The sequence below is a fragment of the Schistocerca cancellata genome, chromosome 3 (assembly GCF_023864275.1).
Source record: "Schistocerca cancellata isolate TAMUIC-IGC-003103 chromosome 3, iqSchCanc2.1, whole genome shotgun sequence".
In the NCBI taxonomy this organism is placed as follows: Eukaryota; Metazoa; Arthropoda; class Insecta; order Orthoptera; family Acrididae; genus Schistocerca; species Schistocerca cancellata.
The window spans coordinates 264,534,695-264,550,562 of NC_064628.1; the positions used below are offsets into that span (position 1 = coordinate 264,534,695).

The following is a 15,868-nucleotide window of genomic DNA, read 5'->3' on the forward strand; positions in this document are numbered from 1 at the left end:
ACCTGACAAGTCTACAGTGGCATACCACAGCACCAACAAAGGACAGAGTTTGTTTTTGAGCAGAAAAAGGTACTATGCTGTGCCAACAAAATCTTCCAGGATTCAGTTATCAAAGAGGCAATGGAAATAAGAGTACATGATGATCTTGTCAACAAGTCCAGCAGTTTTGAAATGAGCTCTGCATGGAACGTGCCATTAGCAAAAATTGATCACAAACATTCCGATGTGAAAGGAGCAGTGGCAGTGGGTGGAATGTACAGGCAGGACCAAGACTAGGCACCTGGACACACCCCTCCCACCACCAGCCATGACATCTCCTCCAGAAGCATGTGATTGGCCCACTTGTTGGCCCTCAGCAGAAGTATGTGTGGTCCATGGACTATAAAAGAACACACTGGACAAAAATCTGACACTTTGCCTTCAAATGACAAGTAGGAAACCTGTTGAAGTACTGTAACAAGATGAAAGCATGACTCATCTGATAACACAAGATTTCAACCAGTTGGCATTTTCTGTGATCTTGCCAAAGCCTTTAATCGTATGGGTCATAAAACTCCAATAAACTAAAATTATGTGGTACTTGCATTGATGGAAGCTTATATGGAAGACAGAGATTCATATTAACAAATGATATGACAGGGAGACCAAATTCAGTGTCTGGAAACATCAAAACTGTATCCCACAGGGTTTCTTGCTTGGTTCGCTCCTGTTCTTGCCCTACATAAATGACTTGCCTAGGGCATTAGGGGAACCTTTGGTGTGAAGTTTGCTGACAACACAGATGTATTGAAAGCACCCAAACACATTCATATCAGACACCACCAGAATAGTGGAACAGGGTTGTAATGAGTTCACAGATAACAGTTTAACCCTTTATCTTACCAAAATTCATGATCTGCTTACGACATTGCTAACATACTTTAAATCATTTTATTCAATACAGCCCTGTGGCATTATCTGCTGGTGTAATGCAGCTAATGTGAAAAATTTATTTATTATATAAGAGCATGCAATTGGAATATTCTGTAAAGTTGAATACTGAACATCTTGAAGAAGCCCCTTCAGGAATCTAATAATTCTTACATGTACATTCCAACCCCTATACTCACCAATGGTATTTGTGCCCAATAAAAAGACTCAATTAAGTCAGTTCACAACCACACACGAGAAGTAAATATAATTTCCAAGTAGATTATCCGTCCATCCTTGTCAGAATGAAATTTTATACTCTGGTGCAATACTTTGCTGATAGACAACTGGTAGGTGATTGTAGATCTTCATATGTTCTAATACAAAGTAAAAGAATACCTCATAAGCCATTCCTTCAACAGTGTATTATAACATTTGGCCTCAGGGATGTAAATTCATGGTAACTCTAATGTTCTTATTAACCTGATCTTGTCATTGTTTGTATACAGACAGCTAATGGTAGTCTATGTAAAGGAAATACTTTGAGATGTCAGATATAAACAGCAGCAGAGTAGTATACAAGAAATGGCAGTAACTTTTTTCCCAAACTAGTCCACAAGTAATTCCTGTAATTATCAGTATGACTAGATTAAAACTATTCATAATCTGTTGATAGTGTAATTTACAGAAGCAGCCTGCCAAGACTAATTTTGCCTGTTAATGTGTAACTTGACTTACTCCACATCCTGAAGACTTCTACATATTGGGATTTGAACTGAGGGGCAATTAACAAGTTGTGCTCAGAAAAATGAGTCACAATTCTATCACAGATCCAACTGGTTGCTGATTATATTGATATATACAACTACAGTTGCTGAAGATGTATAAAGTACTATCACAGATAAGTTTCTCAGAAACTTTTGAAAAGGTTGGTAGGAATGAGATCAGTCTACAGTTACGTGCTTGCAGGTTATGGCAAAGGTGGAGACACTTACCTAACAATTTCATTAATGCTTAAGAGTTGGGAGTTGTTCAGGTCTGCTGACAAACTTTGCGCATAATGGCATAATTGCATCATGCAATGACACTGCAAGCCATATTGCACCAGAACAGCAATTATACTCATTGCCGAGACTATTGAGTATATTTTTAAATATCTGAAGAGAATATCAATGGTGTTTGATGGCTGTCTGCCACCTAGGACAGGTAAATGTGGGAAAATTTATAAAATAAATGAGTTTGCTTTGGCCCTGAAATGTATAATTTGCTCCACTGTCACATAACATAAAACAATTGGTATGTCATTTTTCGATTTCTTAGTGACTCTCAATTTTTTTCCCATTTTGATGTTAACTATGGGGCCAGTAGTCTCCATAACCATTTATCACTGCAGCTGAAGTTATTATTAAGCCTTTACAATAACCTCCAAGCATTCTGACTAGCTTTGAACATATTGAAAACTTAAAGGGTTGAGATCAAACAAGTTCTTTTATCTACCACTAAAGCTCCTGTCAGTGTTAAGGTGTCCTGCAATATCTCTTTGCCAAAGGGGGCTCCCCTGAACAGGGAGCTATATTCGTATAATAGAACAGTACATTGTGCCCAGGAAAACAATTCGTGCTACAGTTATGGTAAAGGGGGAGGAAGGGAGGGTGCACATTGTGGATAATAGTCTGTAACTCCTATTCGTCACCTCGGCAATGAGGTCAGTCTGCTGCAGAAGGAGAAGGAATTAGATTTTCTACAGAAAGGCATAAGCATAGCATGGATTACTGTAAAAGGCATGTAATGGGTCCATTTTGTATGTGGGAGACTGAGATGTCCAGCAGAAAGTAAGCCTGGAGTACAATTTCACTTCCAACAGCAATGCCAAGCTCCAATTGTTAAGGACTTGAGCTTTCATCTGAATGAGCCATTATTTTACTAACTACTGTACTGACTAGCATGCTGCTAACAATCCCCTACAATAGTGAAGATCTTTGAACATGTCTATATCAGCTGACAGTATCTGGCTTATTTCACAAGGCATGCAACACAAGTCAGGGCAGGTTTGAACTCATTCTTTTATGTTGTCAGCAGATATAATGAAAATAAAATTAACGTCACCAACTGAGTCACCTTCTGCCAGACATAGAGGCAAAAATCGTGTAGCATCCTGTACTTAAAACTGCACTTCAATAATTCCCTTACAAGTATTCTGATAATCTAGAGGTGATAATAGTACGAAACAGCCAGGAACCGAATTAAGAGCAATCTGTGCCTACTGATAGGCACAGCATATACACATCCCACACTCAGTTTAGTGTTTTGGCTTCTCTCTTCCATGACCCATTCACTGCCACCAGGCCCTGCTGCCACAGTGCAATCTCAGTCCAGATACCATAGCCTGGCCTCACGGTGAAACATCCATTTCTATGTGTGCAGCAGTCAATGTGTTAAGCACACTGTACATTAAAAAGCTTTTCAGCTGCTTGTCACCTTTACTGAAAAGGTGCCTCATGAGCAGCTACATTTTAATAATTACAAATGGATGAGACCTTTAGTTGTTTCAATTATTATAAACTGAATGCCAGTATTGCTTATCTGGCAGTCAAGTTTCAGCATAGCTAGAACCACAAATAATTAAACATACTGTTTTATAACACAACATTGCAATCTCAGACATACTATTTTATAACACGACATTGCAATGTCAGCCTGACACTCAGCTTTCTTGGAAAAATTATGTTCATTGTGTAAATACACAGTTGTCACATGCATTTGTCAACCTAAAACCTTGCCCCACACTTGCAAATTCATATAACTGTCAGTACATTTCGAGTATCGCATTCACAAACTTGTCAGTGTGTTCTTGAATATCGATTTCCCACACCAGCTGTTATTGCAGGTATTAAACGGACCTTTTATTTTATATAGTTGACTACACAGTCAGCTATGTAGCCATCCTCAAGTCTGAGCATAAATCAACCACTGGTTGCTTAGTTGACAGCGTAAAAAAAGAAAACTTGCAGAATATAACCCATTAAACACACATACCTGGGTTAAAGTCAGTGTATTTGCTTCACACAATTTTAGTAATTTCGGGGAACATGTGATTTAACAGCAAGCATTTCTATAAGAATGAAGGTTACTTTTAAATCGCTTTGTGTAAGTGTGCTATGAATTGCACTTGTGCTACAGATACCAGTGACTGATGTTCACTAGATCCAGAAGGCTTTATACAGTAAGCATTTTTTTTTTATTTTTACCAACTTCATAGTCAGTTAAATCAATGTGCTAAAGAGTTAAGTCTCTACAGGAAGTGTAACCTCGCAGAAGAAAATAGGGTTTGGAGGGAGGGGACACTTTCTCCATAAACGTATGCACCATTCATTTCTCTCAATACCTACCTACTTACAGGCAGATGCTGTTATGCACATGCTATAGTCACATATGATCTCTGCATAAACCAATTATGCCTTAATATAACTCAATAACCCCTAAAGATCGAGATAATCCAGTTACCATAATCATTTCTTCTTTGACTACAGTCTTAATGTATTTAATATGTTGTGGGGCTACTATACAGTCTACAAATTGAGCTATTTGGAGTACCAACTTAAGTGTCATGGCTTCTGAAAAATCAGCTAGCACAGCAGCAATGTAATTCTCTACCGTCGATCTCTGCACAAACTCTCCTATATATGGTTCAGTTGGAACTGAAATTATTTACACTAGTTGTCATTTACCACACAAATACACAAAATGCTGCACTTTAATACTGAAAGCATCTAGAAATTATGTCACATTCCTGATATTTCTTTATGCACAGTTCTAGGCAAGGGAACTAACAAAGTGGGCTACATGCACATAATGAACATACTTCCAACTATTGTATCCACAATGAGAATGTGGTCTTAAAACCCACTTTAAAAGTTTAGTGCTCCACCAGAAAAACATTTTATGTCTCTGGGCATAATGTGGTTATGCATAATAAAAGACGAGTAGGTATAAACACTAACAACACTTAAATACCTGGAAACCAATATTCGTGTGCAAATTTTAATTAATTGATTGATTTCAAAATAAATCTCAGTGTTCTTGACACTTAGAATACATGAGGGAAGTTTTTCATTAATAAAGTCAGTTGCATTTTATTATTAAGTCTACCATAACGAAATAGTTATGCAACAGTATTTTCAGATTTACTATTTCAGTGGTACCACGTAACTTAGGTCAAGGGCATACCCATTTATGGACCTGAGACACCTTGGAATATTTGCAAACCAAACTCACATTTTGTCCCACCAAAGTAGGGAGATGTACCAAAAGTGAGTCAAATACGCAGAGCCATGTCATGGCAAGGCATTCCAATACTACTCACTCCACAGAAAACAGACAGAAAAAAATATTTTCAAATCATGTTTATCCTAAGAACTCTTAGGTAAAGATGTGATCCTTAAGGTTGGTTTTATCACTACAATGATTCATTGGTCGAAGTCCTATTGAAAGTGATATATCATTGTCAGCCTAGCCTTGAAATTGACTTAACCAGTTACAGGAATACTGAGTTTAACACGAACTGCAAACCAAAGTGCATCATATTTACAGTAACAAACATTATCCGATTTTAAGTGATACTTAAATCCTATGAGTAACCAGGAATCAAAACTAAGCTCTTCGGATCCACAATCAGGTACTATACCACCGATCTACAGCAAGACCCCTTTGCCACATTGAAAACCTCTCATAGTAGAGGCAATCAGTTTGAGAAATCAAACAAGAAATGATTTTAATGTTGTTGCAGGTAAGAGTATTCCCAGGTGATTAAAGTATCTTTGTGGGCATATCATGAATTAGAGACTGTCACCCAAATTCAGTGATGAATTCAACAATTATTTGACTAATGTTTTAAAGCAATGTTTCCCAAGTTTCCTAGCCAAAAATATACATTTAATATAACTTCAAAAATACTGAAGTTGCCAGTATCCACATAGGTTCAATACATGACCAACTGAAATCTGTTTAAATGTAATGAAAATTTTTATAGTTGATACATATAGAAACTTTCTTGAAAAAAGTGTGTAAAATTGAGATCTCTTAAAGAAATGCAAGTAAAATACTATCTCAATCTCTTTCAGCTAAGGATCTGTCTATGTATATACTCTGCAAGCCACTGTAACTACAAGGTGGAGGGAAAACCAGTTTCCATCCAATAACTTGTCAGACCTGATATTGGCTGTTTACAGTGACTTAGTAGCTGTAGGTCATTACAACCCTGTCAGACTTTACTGGATAGCATCCTTTTCATCCCTCAGTCTGCTTATCCACTGTGGGTACAGGAAAGCAGCCAGACAAATATTTACCAAAGACAATCGGTAAACAGCCATATGTTTTTAGAAGTTTAAATAAACAAACAGCTGGTTTCAGCATCTCAATATCATGCTCAAGCACATATGAACTTCACATACAGGCAATCAAATGTCAATACTTAAGTGCCAGAGCCATCAATAACTAGATACTGTGTATTTGCTTTTAGGCAACAACTGGTGCTGTTAAGTCTTCAAAGACAACAGTCCACACGAATTCACAGTTGATGTATTGACAACTAGTATGGAAGTATTGATATACCAGATTTTCTATATATGAAGTGCATAGGGGCCTGGAGATGGTGTTATTGAGAGCCAAATCTGGTAGTCTCAGTAACTTCTCAAAACAGGCTGTCTCACAATTTTTCTTGTTACATACTTTCACACCTCACTGCAGACACCAAGAAATGGTCTAATCAAGTAACAGTTACAAGTACTGACCACCCAACAAATTATGATTCCCAGTAACACAAAGGATCATTCCAAGGGCGTTTTACATGATCAATAATGGACTTATCTTGGTATGCAATGCACAAATTATCTTAAATAATCTTCAGCATTCTTACCCGTTTTTAAGACAACATTGTCACCTTAATGATATGAACACAGCTCCAAAGTCCAAAATGTATGAAAAGAAAAGCTTCTCAAACTTATTTTAATTTAATGAATCGTCTGCTGATTTCTCACCCCCCCCCCCCCCTGCCCACCCGGTGGAATTATTGCTACTACTCAACCTTCCCTCAAGAGAAACCTGTTCTCAAAAGCTGATTTAGGAGTCAGGTGATCAGGCCCTTTCTGTGATCTGCATATTCTTAATTACACATTCACCATTCAAACATCAGCTAAAACTGTTGTATCGACAATATCTACAAATATTCAGTAGCATCAGTGTGCAGGATTAAAGACAACTTTCTCTTCAATTAAAGAAACCAGACTATACACCCACAAATGAATATTAAAAAATCCTTAGAACCATATCAGACACTCAGCGCAAAGCTTTAATCATTCTAGTGGCAATATGACCCATTATGGAAGTTTAAATTACGTTTCCTGACAGTTAATGTATTATTGTCATATTGACCACTTAACAATGAAAATAGATTAATACAAGATTAACTCTCCATAAACATTTAGTATTACCTATACCAACACATGGAGTTCTAACCTTCTCAGAATATCCAGTCTTAAAGAGTAAACTTCAGAATTTCTAGCTTTTTATAATTTTCCTTCACAATTTTTCCCCCTACTCGGAACAGAAGTAAGTAGCCCAACCCAGCTTTCTTTCGTGTTGAGCTACCAACTTTAGAATAACTTTACCTTTATTTTGTATCAGCTCATTTCCACTAAAAATGTAAGTAGTGCAAACAGTGCAGACCTGGAACCTTACATCTGACATATCCAAGATGCTTTGAAACTTAAACAATGAATGTTGCCAATTTCTGAATTACTTTAAATTTGACCCCTGTTCTGTAATGCCCACCAAAAGAACAAAGATTTCAGTGAAGACAGCTCATCAGCAAGAACTTCACATGGAATGCGACAGATTTCCTGGTGGATTAATTTTTTTATTAACACCTGGCAAAAACTAGTCAATTCAATCTCTGAGCAAGAAAGCATTTAACCTCACTTTCAATACAAATAATGCATTAGCACACACAGAAGACACTACATATACATATGGTTAGTTTCCCACTCTTAATACTTTAGTTGTACTGTAGCTGGTGTAATTTGTGGTGATTGGGAATTAACTGAAGCTAGTGAACACCCTAAGACAAGATACAGACTCAAGTTTTGAGAAGCCGTGTTGCAGAAAGCCCAAGAAATTGGCCAACCTTCCACAATCAGAAAAATTAACCAAAATAGTTTACTAGCATTGTGCTCTGTTCACTAGTTCAGCATTAAATTCAACTATGGCAAAGTAAGCACAAACACTTAGATAGAAAAAAAGATTTATTACAATGAAAAATTAATTTACAAATAAGTTCATTAAATTTGTTCTCAAATCAGTCATAAGCAGTAAGCCATTTTGTTAAGTGTTCCATACAATGCACAAAAACACATTGCTGAAACACAGCTAACTGCTGCACAAAGGCAGGAATGTTACACAGTTCAGTTTTCTTCAACTTCTCCTTCCTGTTCCTCATCAAATTCGGCATCCTCATCAGCTGTCGCCTCCTGGTACTGTTGGTATTCAGAGATCAGGTCATTCATGTTAGATTCCGCCTCTGTGAACTCCATTTCATCCATGCCCTCACCAGTGTACCAGTGGAGGAAAGCCTTTCGGCGGAACATAGCAGTGAACTGCTCAGATATACGCTTGAACAGCTCCTGAATTGCTGTGGAATTACCAACAAATGTGGCAGCCATCTTGAGTCCTCGAGGTGGAATGTCACAGACAGCCGTCTTCACGTTGTTGGGGATCCATTCTACAAAGTAACTGCTATTCTTGTTCTGGATGTTCAGCATCTGCTCATCTACTTCTTTCATTGACATGCGTCCACGGAACATTGCAGCCACAGTGAGGTAACGACCATGACGAGGATCACACGCAGCCATCATATTTTTGGCATCAAACATTTGCTGGGTAAGCTCAGGTACAGTAAGGGCACGGTATTGTTGGGATCCTCGTGAAGTGAGAGGAGCAAAGCCTGGCATAAAGAAGTGGAGACGAGGGAAAGGTACCAAGTTGACAGCTAGTTTACGAAGGTCTGAATTCAGCTGACCGGGGAACCTCAGGCAAGTTGTTACACCAGACATTGTGAGAGATACAAGGTGGTTCAAGTCTCCATACGTTGGCGTTGCAAGTTTCAGGGTGCGGAAACAAATGTCATACAGTGCCTCATTGTCAATGACATAGGTTTCATCTGTGTTTTCTACAAGCTGGTGAACTGACAGTGTTGCATTATATGGCTCAACAACTGTGTCTGAAACCTGGAAAGAAAAGATACTTTCAGCTTTTTATTCAACAAATTCTATATATAATTTCTGTAATCAAGTTTTAAAATTTCAACTTCTTTGGAAATTCTCTCCCTTTAAATTAAAATGTTACATTAGTTTATTATTTACATATGATGCAAAGTAGGAAAGCCATAGTAGTTACCTTAGGTGATGGGACGACCGAGTATGTGTTCATTATCCTGTCAGGGTATTCTTCACGGATTTTTGAAATAAGCAGAGTTCCCATTCCAGATCCTGTGCCACCACCTAACGAATGGGTCAGCTGGAAGCCCTGTAGGCAATCACAGCTCTCTGCTTCCTTCCTGACAACATCCAACACAGAGTCCACAAGTTCAGCACCCTCTGTGTAGTGCCCTTTTGCCCAGTTGTTACCTGCTCCACTTTGTCCGAACACAAAATTGTCTGGCCTAAAAAGCTGGCCAAACGGCCCAGATCGTACTGAGTCCATTGTGCCTGGCTCCAGGTCAACAAGGATGGCACGAGGAACATATTTGCCACCAGATGCTTCATTGTAATATACATTTATACGTTCCAGCTGCAGGTCTGAGTCACCGTGATATGCACCAGTGGGGTCAATGCCATGCTCATCTGAGATGATCTCCCAGAACTGAAACAAGAGAAAATTATGTAATTTACAGCAGAAATTGAAATTGTTTGACTTGCTTGAAATACCAGTCTATTTCAACTCATATGTGGAGTTCACTTAACATACCCAAGGCCTATAATACAGTCAATGTTCTTTAAATTTTCTAAAAGCTAGCACCATACTCCAATTACAGAGATATAGTACACTAATACATTACATCTAAGATTTTCACTCATTTACAGTGTAAAACAGGGCTACTAATGTTTTAAGTACAGCGTGGAGGGGAACATGTCTGGGCGTCGATATGTTACATCCACCGTCCTCATCCGTATCAGCCGCTCAAGTAAGTAAACACTAAATACCACCACAAAAAAATGCTGTTTACCAATTTAACAGACGAATGATGAAGGTTACTACCGTACGCAATGAAGACAACGAACATACTGAAGGAATTAATTTACACGTAAATACAGGGCCATTTTTTCACGCAAATTTGAGAATCACTACGAATACACTATTTCGCTGTTAAACGAACTACTTCGTTAGACATTTAACACGATGGTTTATTTACCAAGCTGTTACTACGGTAATGTTGAAACAGACAATTATGTCAGACCTAAAGGCCACATTACCATGTCTCTTCACACGCGTTTGACATTATTAGCTCATAACGAGGACTGTTCCGGGGAGCCGCAACTGTAGTAATAAATCTTACAGCAGTAAGCTGTGTTCCTTCTGCAAGATGTCTAGTCTTAATTTCGCACCATTATAACCTAATTTAGTCTGATGCGTCAAATAACATTTCATACACCAAGTACTGGCACAAAGCGATTACTTTGTTATTAATGAAACGGCACAATCACTTAAGCTCAAAATACTGTTTACGTCTGAAGAGAGCGATTCACACAAATCATAAAACGCAAAATAAAGACAGGTTAGCTGCTCTTGCACTGCTCTGGAAATTAACTTACTGAAATCTCCTAACCGTCGTAAAAAATTCGCGATGTGTCAGATCTACAGCTACCACCCAAAATTCAAAATCGACCAATAAGAAACCAGGGCGCACAAGGTCACATGTGTCGCGCGGGAACCTATCTACACGTATTACCCGAACTTCAATTTACATACGCCCTGTGACTAATCACAAATTTAGAACATTCCCCAGAAATAAGATTCAGTTCAAAACTATGTCGCTATGAAACGATTGCCCTTTTCTTCCTAGCCGCGTGTTAATACTGCAAGTAAGCAAATTAGAACGTTTCCTTAAACTTGAGATTTTAGCCTACGCAGAAAATTTAAAACGTATCGGGTTCAAAATCAGCATAACGCACAATCTACTTCTGAAATTTGCTTCCTGCGCATGAGAACTTCGTGTAACCCTACCAAGTACAGCAACTGCAGAATGCCTTATCACAAACCGCGAATCACGTGCCAAGTTAACAGGTTGCACCGAACGGCGGTAACACCAGCACTTTAAATTAACAAGGAGGGGCTTTTTTTTATGAAAAAAGTACGAAAGTTTAAACTTTCGGCTCTGCGGCAATAATTAACTATCCGTAACACCTGCCTTTTGATTATAGGCTAGACAAAGAAAAAAAACCAAGCAGAACGCATTATTTCAATAATTTAACAAAGTAATAAAGGAGTATCTGAAGGATTTTCTCCACAATGAAAAAGCACATGAAAGAAGGCTCAAGTAGTTACAGCAAACGTTTTTGTAAACCGTTAACAAAAATCATGTATACCTGTCCGGCGATTTAACGAATACATACTCAAAAAGTTTAGACACAGAAAAATCCTTACCTTCGCTCCAATCTGGTTGCCGCACTGACCGGCCTGGATGTGCACAATTTCCCTCATGATTATCTACACCACACGAACGAACGCAGCAAGTACTCACGAACTCTCCGCTAACGGATCCTCAACTGAGAGAGAACAACGCCCTGCCGCCGTAATATCCCTGCCGCCTGCCCTCCTATTGGTGGGAGCGCGGTGACGCTCTCGTGACGTCGTTCTTCCTACGCCAGTTCTTTGAATTTCAAATATCTGCCCGCAAGTAGTCCCGACCTAATAAGTTGTCAAGTTGTAAGAAATACCAAACAACGACAAAACAGCGATCCATAAAGGAACCCTTTTAATACTATGCAAGCTTTAAATACTATTGCCCCACTGTAGAACAGATGGCGCGCAGTTCAATTGTCTGCCACACTTCTCGAAGAATCCATACTTAAGTTACAACGCGTGCGCACCGTGCACTGTAGTTCGCAATTTGCTAGCATTTTTAGGACCCGCCGTTACGAATCGTGCCGTTACTACGTAGGAGCGCCGTCGACGTGGAATAAAAATGTTGCTCGACTGTTAATTAAAGACTCTTTAAGAACGTATAGAGAAATTTGTTTCAATAAAGAACACACCGCCAACATTCCAAAACCACGGTTGCTGCTCAGAGTTCAGTGACTACATAGTAATTTTAAACTGTAAACCCTTTCTCCCTTCGCACTCGTGGGTAATGCTGCACTCGTCAGTTGTAGGCAGAGTTATGTTTGAGAGCGTACCGCCCTTTTTCCGCGTCCTGTTTTAACAGTGTACGATTGCATTACATGTATTTTCTGACACACGTCTCTCCTATCTCCATTCCATTTTCACTATAGGCGTTATGAGGTATTCTACTTACTTCTGTTCTCTGATCCATTTGTTTATTTTCCTGTCTCTCCTACTAATTCGCAACATGCACAGCTCTGTCGATTCTTGCCCAGTTATATTTTGCAATAATTCCAGAATAGAGGTCCTTGTTTTAAGTCAAAATGAGTAGAACAAATTCATCGTAAATTTTACATTAAGGAGACATCGGAATCGCCGTACTGAAAATTTATTATTTTTTCCTAGTATCAATCCAGGTCAATTTTGTTTTTTCCACATTTTTTGCTGTTATCTGATAGCTGTCAGTTACCGGTATGTTTTAGGATATCAGATTGACTATTATAATTGTATAGCCCAGGTTATTTCTTGTAAGGATACATGAACCGCTTTGTTATAGCTCTTCTCCCCGCGCTGTAAAGACAGTAGTTCAGTAAAAGACGGAAAACGGGAAAAATTAATGTAGTCGCAACTTCTTGTACGGTGGTAGGGGGAGTGTAATTAATAACATATTAAAAATCCTGACCAGTGGTGTATAACCATGTGGGCGGAGGTGGTTTAAAGATCACTTTTTTGTTTTTCTTCACTCTAGAAAAATCACGACTTTAGCGAAAATGTTTCCCCGTAAAAAAATAAATTCAGTTTCTTACAAGAAAAAGTTATATTCATTTTTTTTCTCTCTAGGAGTAATAGTTCCGTGTTGCACGGGATGGAAAAATCGAAGATTATTAAAAATAGTGTTTTAATGGTGTAAAATTAGTTTATATTGTTGAATAACGGGATTTACAAACAAACACTACATTTTTGTGCCATATCTAAGTGCAGTAGAACGGTATTAAGGGATAAATTATGTTTTGGTGGTGGAGGTCAGAAGCGTGAGGGAAGGTAGGTCGCCGGATTGTAGTCTGCAAAATGAAGAGTGAGCAGGCAGTTCCCCTTTCTCTCTACTGCACTACATCACAAAAAGCAACAAGATGTTTCACAAAGTTATATCGATCCTTGCGCAGCTCGTTAAAGGATCACTGGCGAAGTAGTGTGCAGACGTGCTTCGAGGTGTTTTATTTTCCACATACTGTATTAACACTACTTGGGATACAGATATGAATTACTAATAATAAAAACGCATGTGGACAGAATCTACGTAAATCTCTGTTCTACAGTGCTGTGGCGTTCTTCCGGGAAAGGCAACTTTTCTCATCACGAGTGCTGCCCACTTTTCAGTTTACAGACAGACCATACCTCCCCAGTATTTCGTTTCCAGTTCTATCAAGTGGCCGGCCGTTGTGACTAAGCGGTTCTAGGCGCTTCAGTCCGGAACCGCACTGCTGCTACGGTCGTAGGTTCGAATCCTGCCTCGGGCATGGATGTGTCTGATGTCCTTAGGTTAGTTAGGTTTAAATAGGTCTAAGTCTAGGGGACTGATAACCTCCGATGTTAAGTCCCATAATGCTTAGAGCCATTTGAACCATCTGTCAAGTGAACAAGCAAGATAACTTCACAAAGCTCATGTTTATATAGTGGAGTTACTTTCAGTTTATTAAGTATGTATTTCTTTGCATTTGTTAAATGAGCTATTGCGTAAATAAGCTCAACAGCTGACACTGTCAAATGCCTTATAGTACTGAAAAGCCTGCCCATGCTGTCAATATTTATTCGACAACATCGGTTTCATTGTCTCCAGCAACAATAGCTGGAATACTTATCGCGCCTAGAGGATATTAAAGTGCATCACCCCACCCGCAGCTCTACCAACGTCTGAAGAGGCCGACAGACAGAAATAGGTCTCCGAAGTATTAATGGAACTTCAGAAAATTCAACACAAGTCCAGCAATGCATTGTAGCAGATTACTCTTCTAGATTTGAACATAACCATCGGACATATTGACTTCCACCTTGCAAGATATTCTGTGGATGTATAGTAAGTGCTCCAGTGCGGCCCACTCTACTGGTGCCAGCAATTCCTGAATGGAAGAGGTTTATGCAGTCTTCCAGTAACACAGCTGATAATGAGAAAAGTGCCGTAACTTTCTGGTCATTCTTTAATTCACCAGCAAGTGACTACAACACAGCTACATGGCTTTACATTATGCTGTCAATGACAGACAGCAGCGAGTTCCCTTTCCTACCCACATTGCTTATGTCACTGACATTACGCAAATTAGACTTTTTCAGTCATAGTTTATAGTAAACTATTTTACATAAAAGCTCACTTAACAATTGCAGATAAGTACTCAATAACCTGATAGTAATCTATTATATAAACACGAGTTCAGTGAAGTTATATTGCCTATTTACGTAAGAGAACCGAACAGGATATGTTGGGAAGATATAGTCTGGCTGTAAATGAAGGAGTGAGGTGCATAACCACAATCCGGCTACCTAACTTCTGTCACGCTCTAACATCCATACCTGTCTTTCCACCCTGTAACACACCAAGAACACAAGTTATTCCTGAATACGGTTCTACTGCACTTATATTTGTTCGCAATCTGCTTAATTTTTTTTTTTTTTCGTTAGTTCTCTGACTCATTTGATGCGGCCCGTCGTGAATTCCTCTCTAGCACCGATCACTTCATTTCAGAGTAGCACTTGCATCCTACGTCCCCAATGATTTGCTGGATGTCTGTTTTCCCCTACAGTTTTTCCCCTCTACATTTCCATCTCGTATACTGGAGTTATTCTCTGATACGTTAACCCATGTCCTATCATTCTGTCCCTTTTTCTTGTCACTTTCCTTGCGTTCCTTTCTTCGCCGATTCTGCTTAGAACCTCCTCATTCCTTATCTAATCAGTCCACCTGATTTTCAGTATTATTCTGTAGAATCGCGTTTCAAACACTTTCACTCTATTCTCTTCCGATTTTTCCACTATCCATGATTGACGATCATACAATGGTGTGCTCCAAACGTACATTCTCAGAAATATCTTCTTCAAATGAGGCTTGTGTTTGACAGCAGTAGACTTCTCTTGGTTTTGCTTGTGCTAGTCTTCTTCTTAAGTCCTCCTTGCTTCGTCTGTCATAGGTTATTTTGCTTCCAAAGTAGCGGAATTCCTTTACCTCGTCTACTTCGTGACCCGTGTGCGGACATTTGCCACGCTGGACATTTGCCACGATTTTACCTGCTCCGAAGGGCTGGGTCGCTTGTCTCCCCCCCCCCCCCCCCCCCTCCTCATCGCTGTCGCGCAGTAAAGGTACTTACTGAACCTTTCCGTTGGTTACTTAACATAGGACCAGAATTTGGATTTTCCGCCACATTTCTAGAGAGACTTTCGTTGTGGAAACTATTAAATGCATCTCGCATTGAAATCCGCACCAAATTTCGAGCCTCAGTAAAACTTCGCCAATCTTGGAGATTTTGCGTTCGTCTAAATTATAGGTGCCTTTTTCGGTGCTCCTGCAGCAGCTTTCTGTCGTGTTTTGTGAATCATG

At 39.1% G+C, this 15,868-nt stretch overlaps 1 protein-coding gene across 1 annotated transcript; it reads right to left on the reverse strand.

Moving 5' to 3' along the window:
- Window positions 1-8,198: 8,198 nt before the first annotated feature.
- LOC126174915 (tubulin beta-1 chain-like) lies at window positions 8,199-11,762 on the reverse strand. Its single transcript, XM_049921352.1, has 3 exons — window positions 11,605-11,762; window positions 9,358-9,822; window positions 8,199-9,188 (listed from the first exon to the last, which is right to left on the reverse strand). Exons 1-3 carry the CDS (start codon window positions 11,659-11,661, stop codon window positions 8,367-8,369), a joined length of 1,344 nt encoding a protein of 447 aa, XP_049777309.1. The 5' UTR covers window positions 11,662-11,762; the 3' UTR covers window positions 8,199-8,366.
- Window positions 11,763-15,868: the final 4,106 nt, after the last annotated feature.

Excerpts from the sequence above, each read along its gene's own strand:
- LOC126174915 (XM_049921352.1), bottom strand. The coding sequence starts at position 11,661 with ATGAGGGAAATTGTGCACATCCAGGCCGGTCAGTGCGGCAACCAGATT. Across the intron at positions 9,823-11,604 it reads GCAACCAGATTGGAGCGAAG|TTCTGGGAGATCATCTCAGA; the intron begins GTAAGGATTTTT and ends CTCTTGTTTCAG. Across the intron at positions 9,189-9,357 it reads CGGTCGTCCCATCACCTAAG|GTTTCAGACACAGTTGTTGA; the intron begins GTAACTACTATG and ends TTTTCTTTCCAG.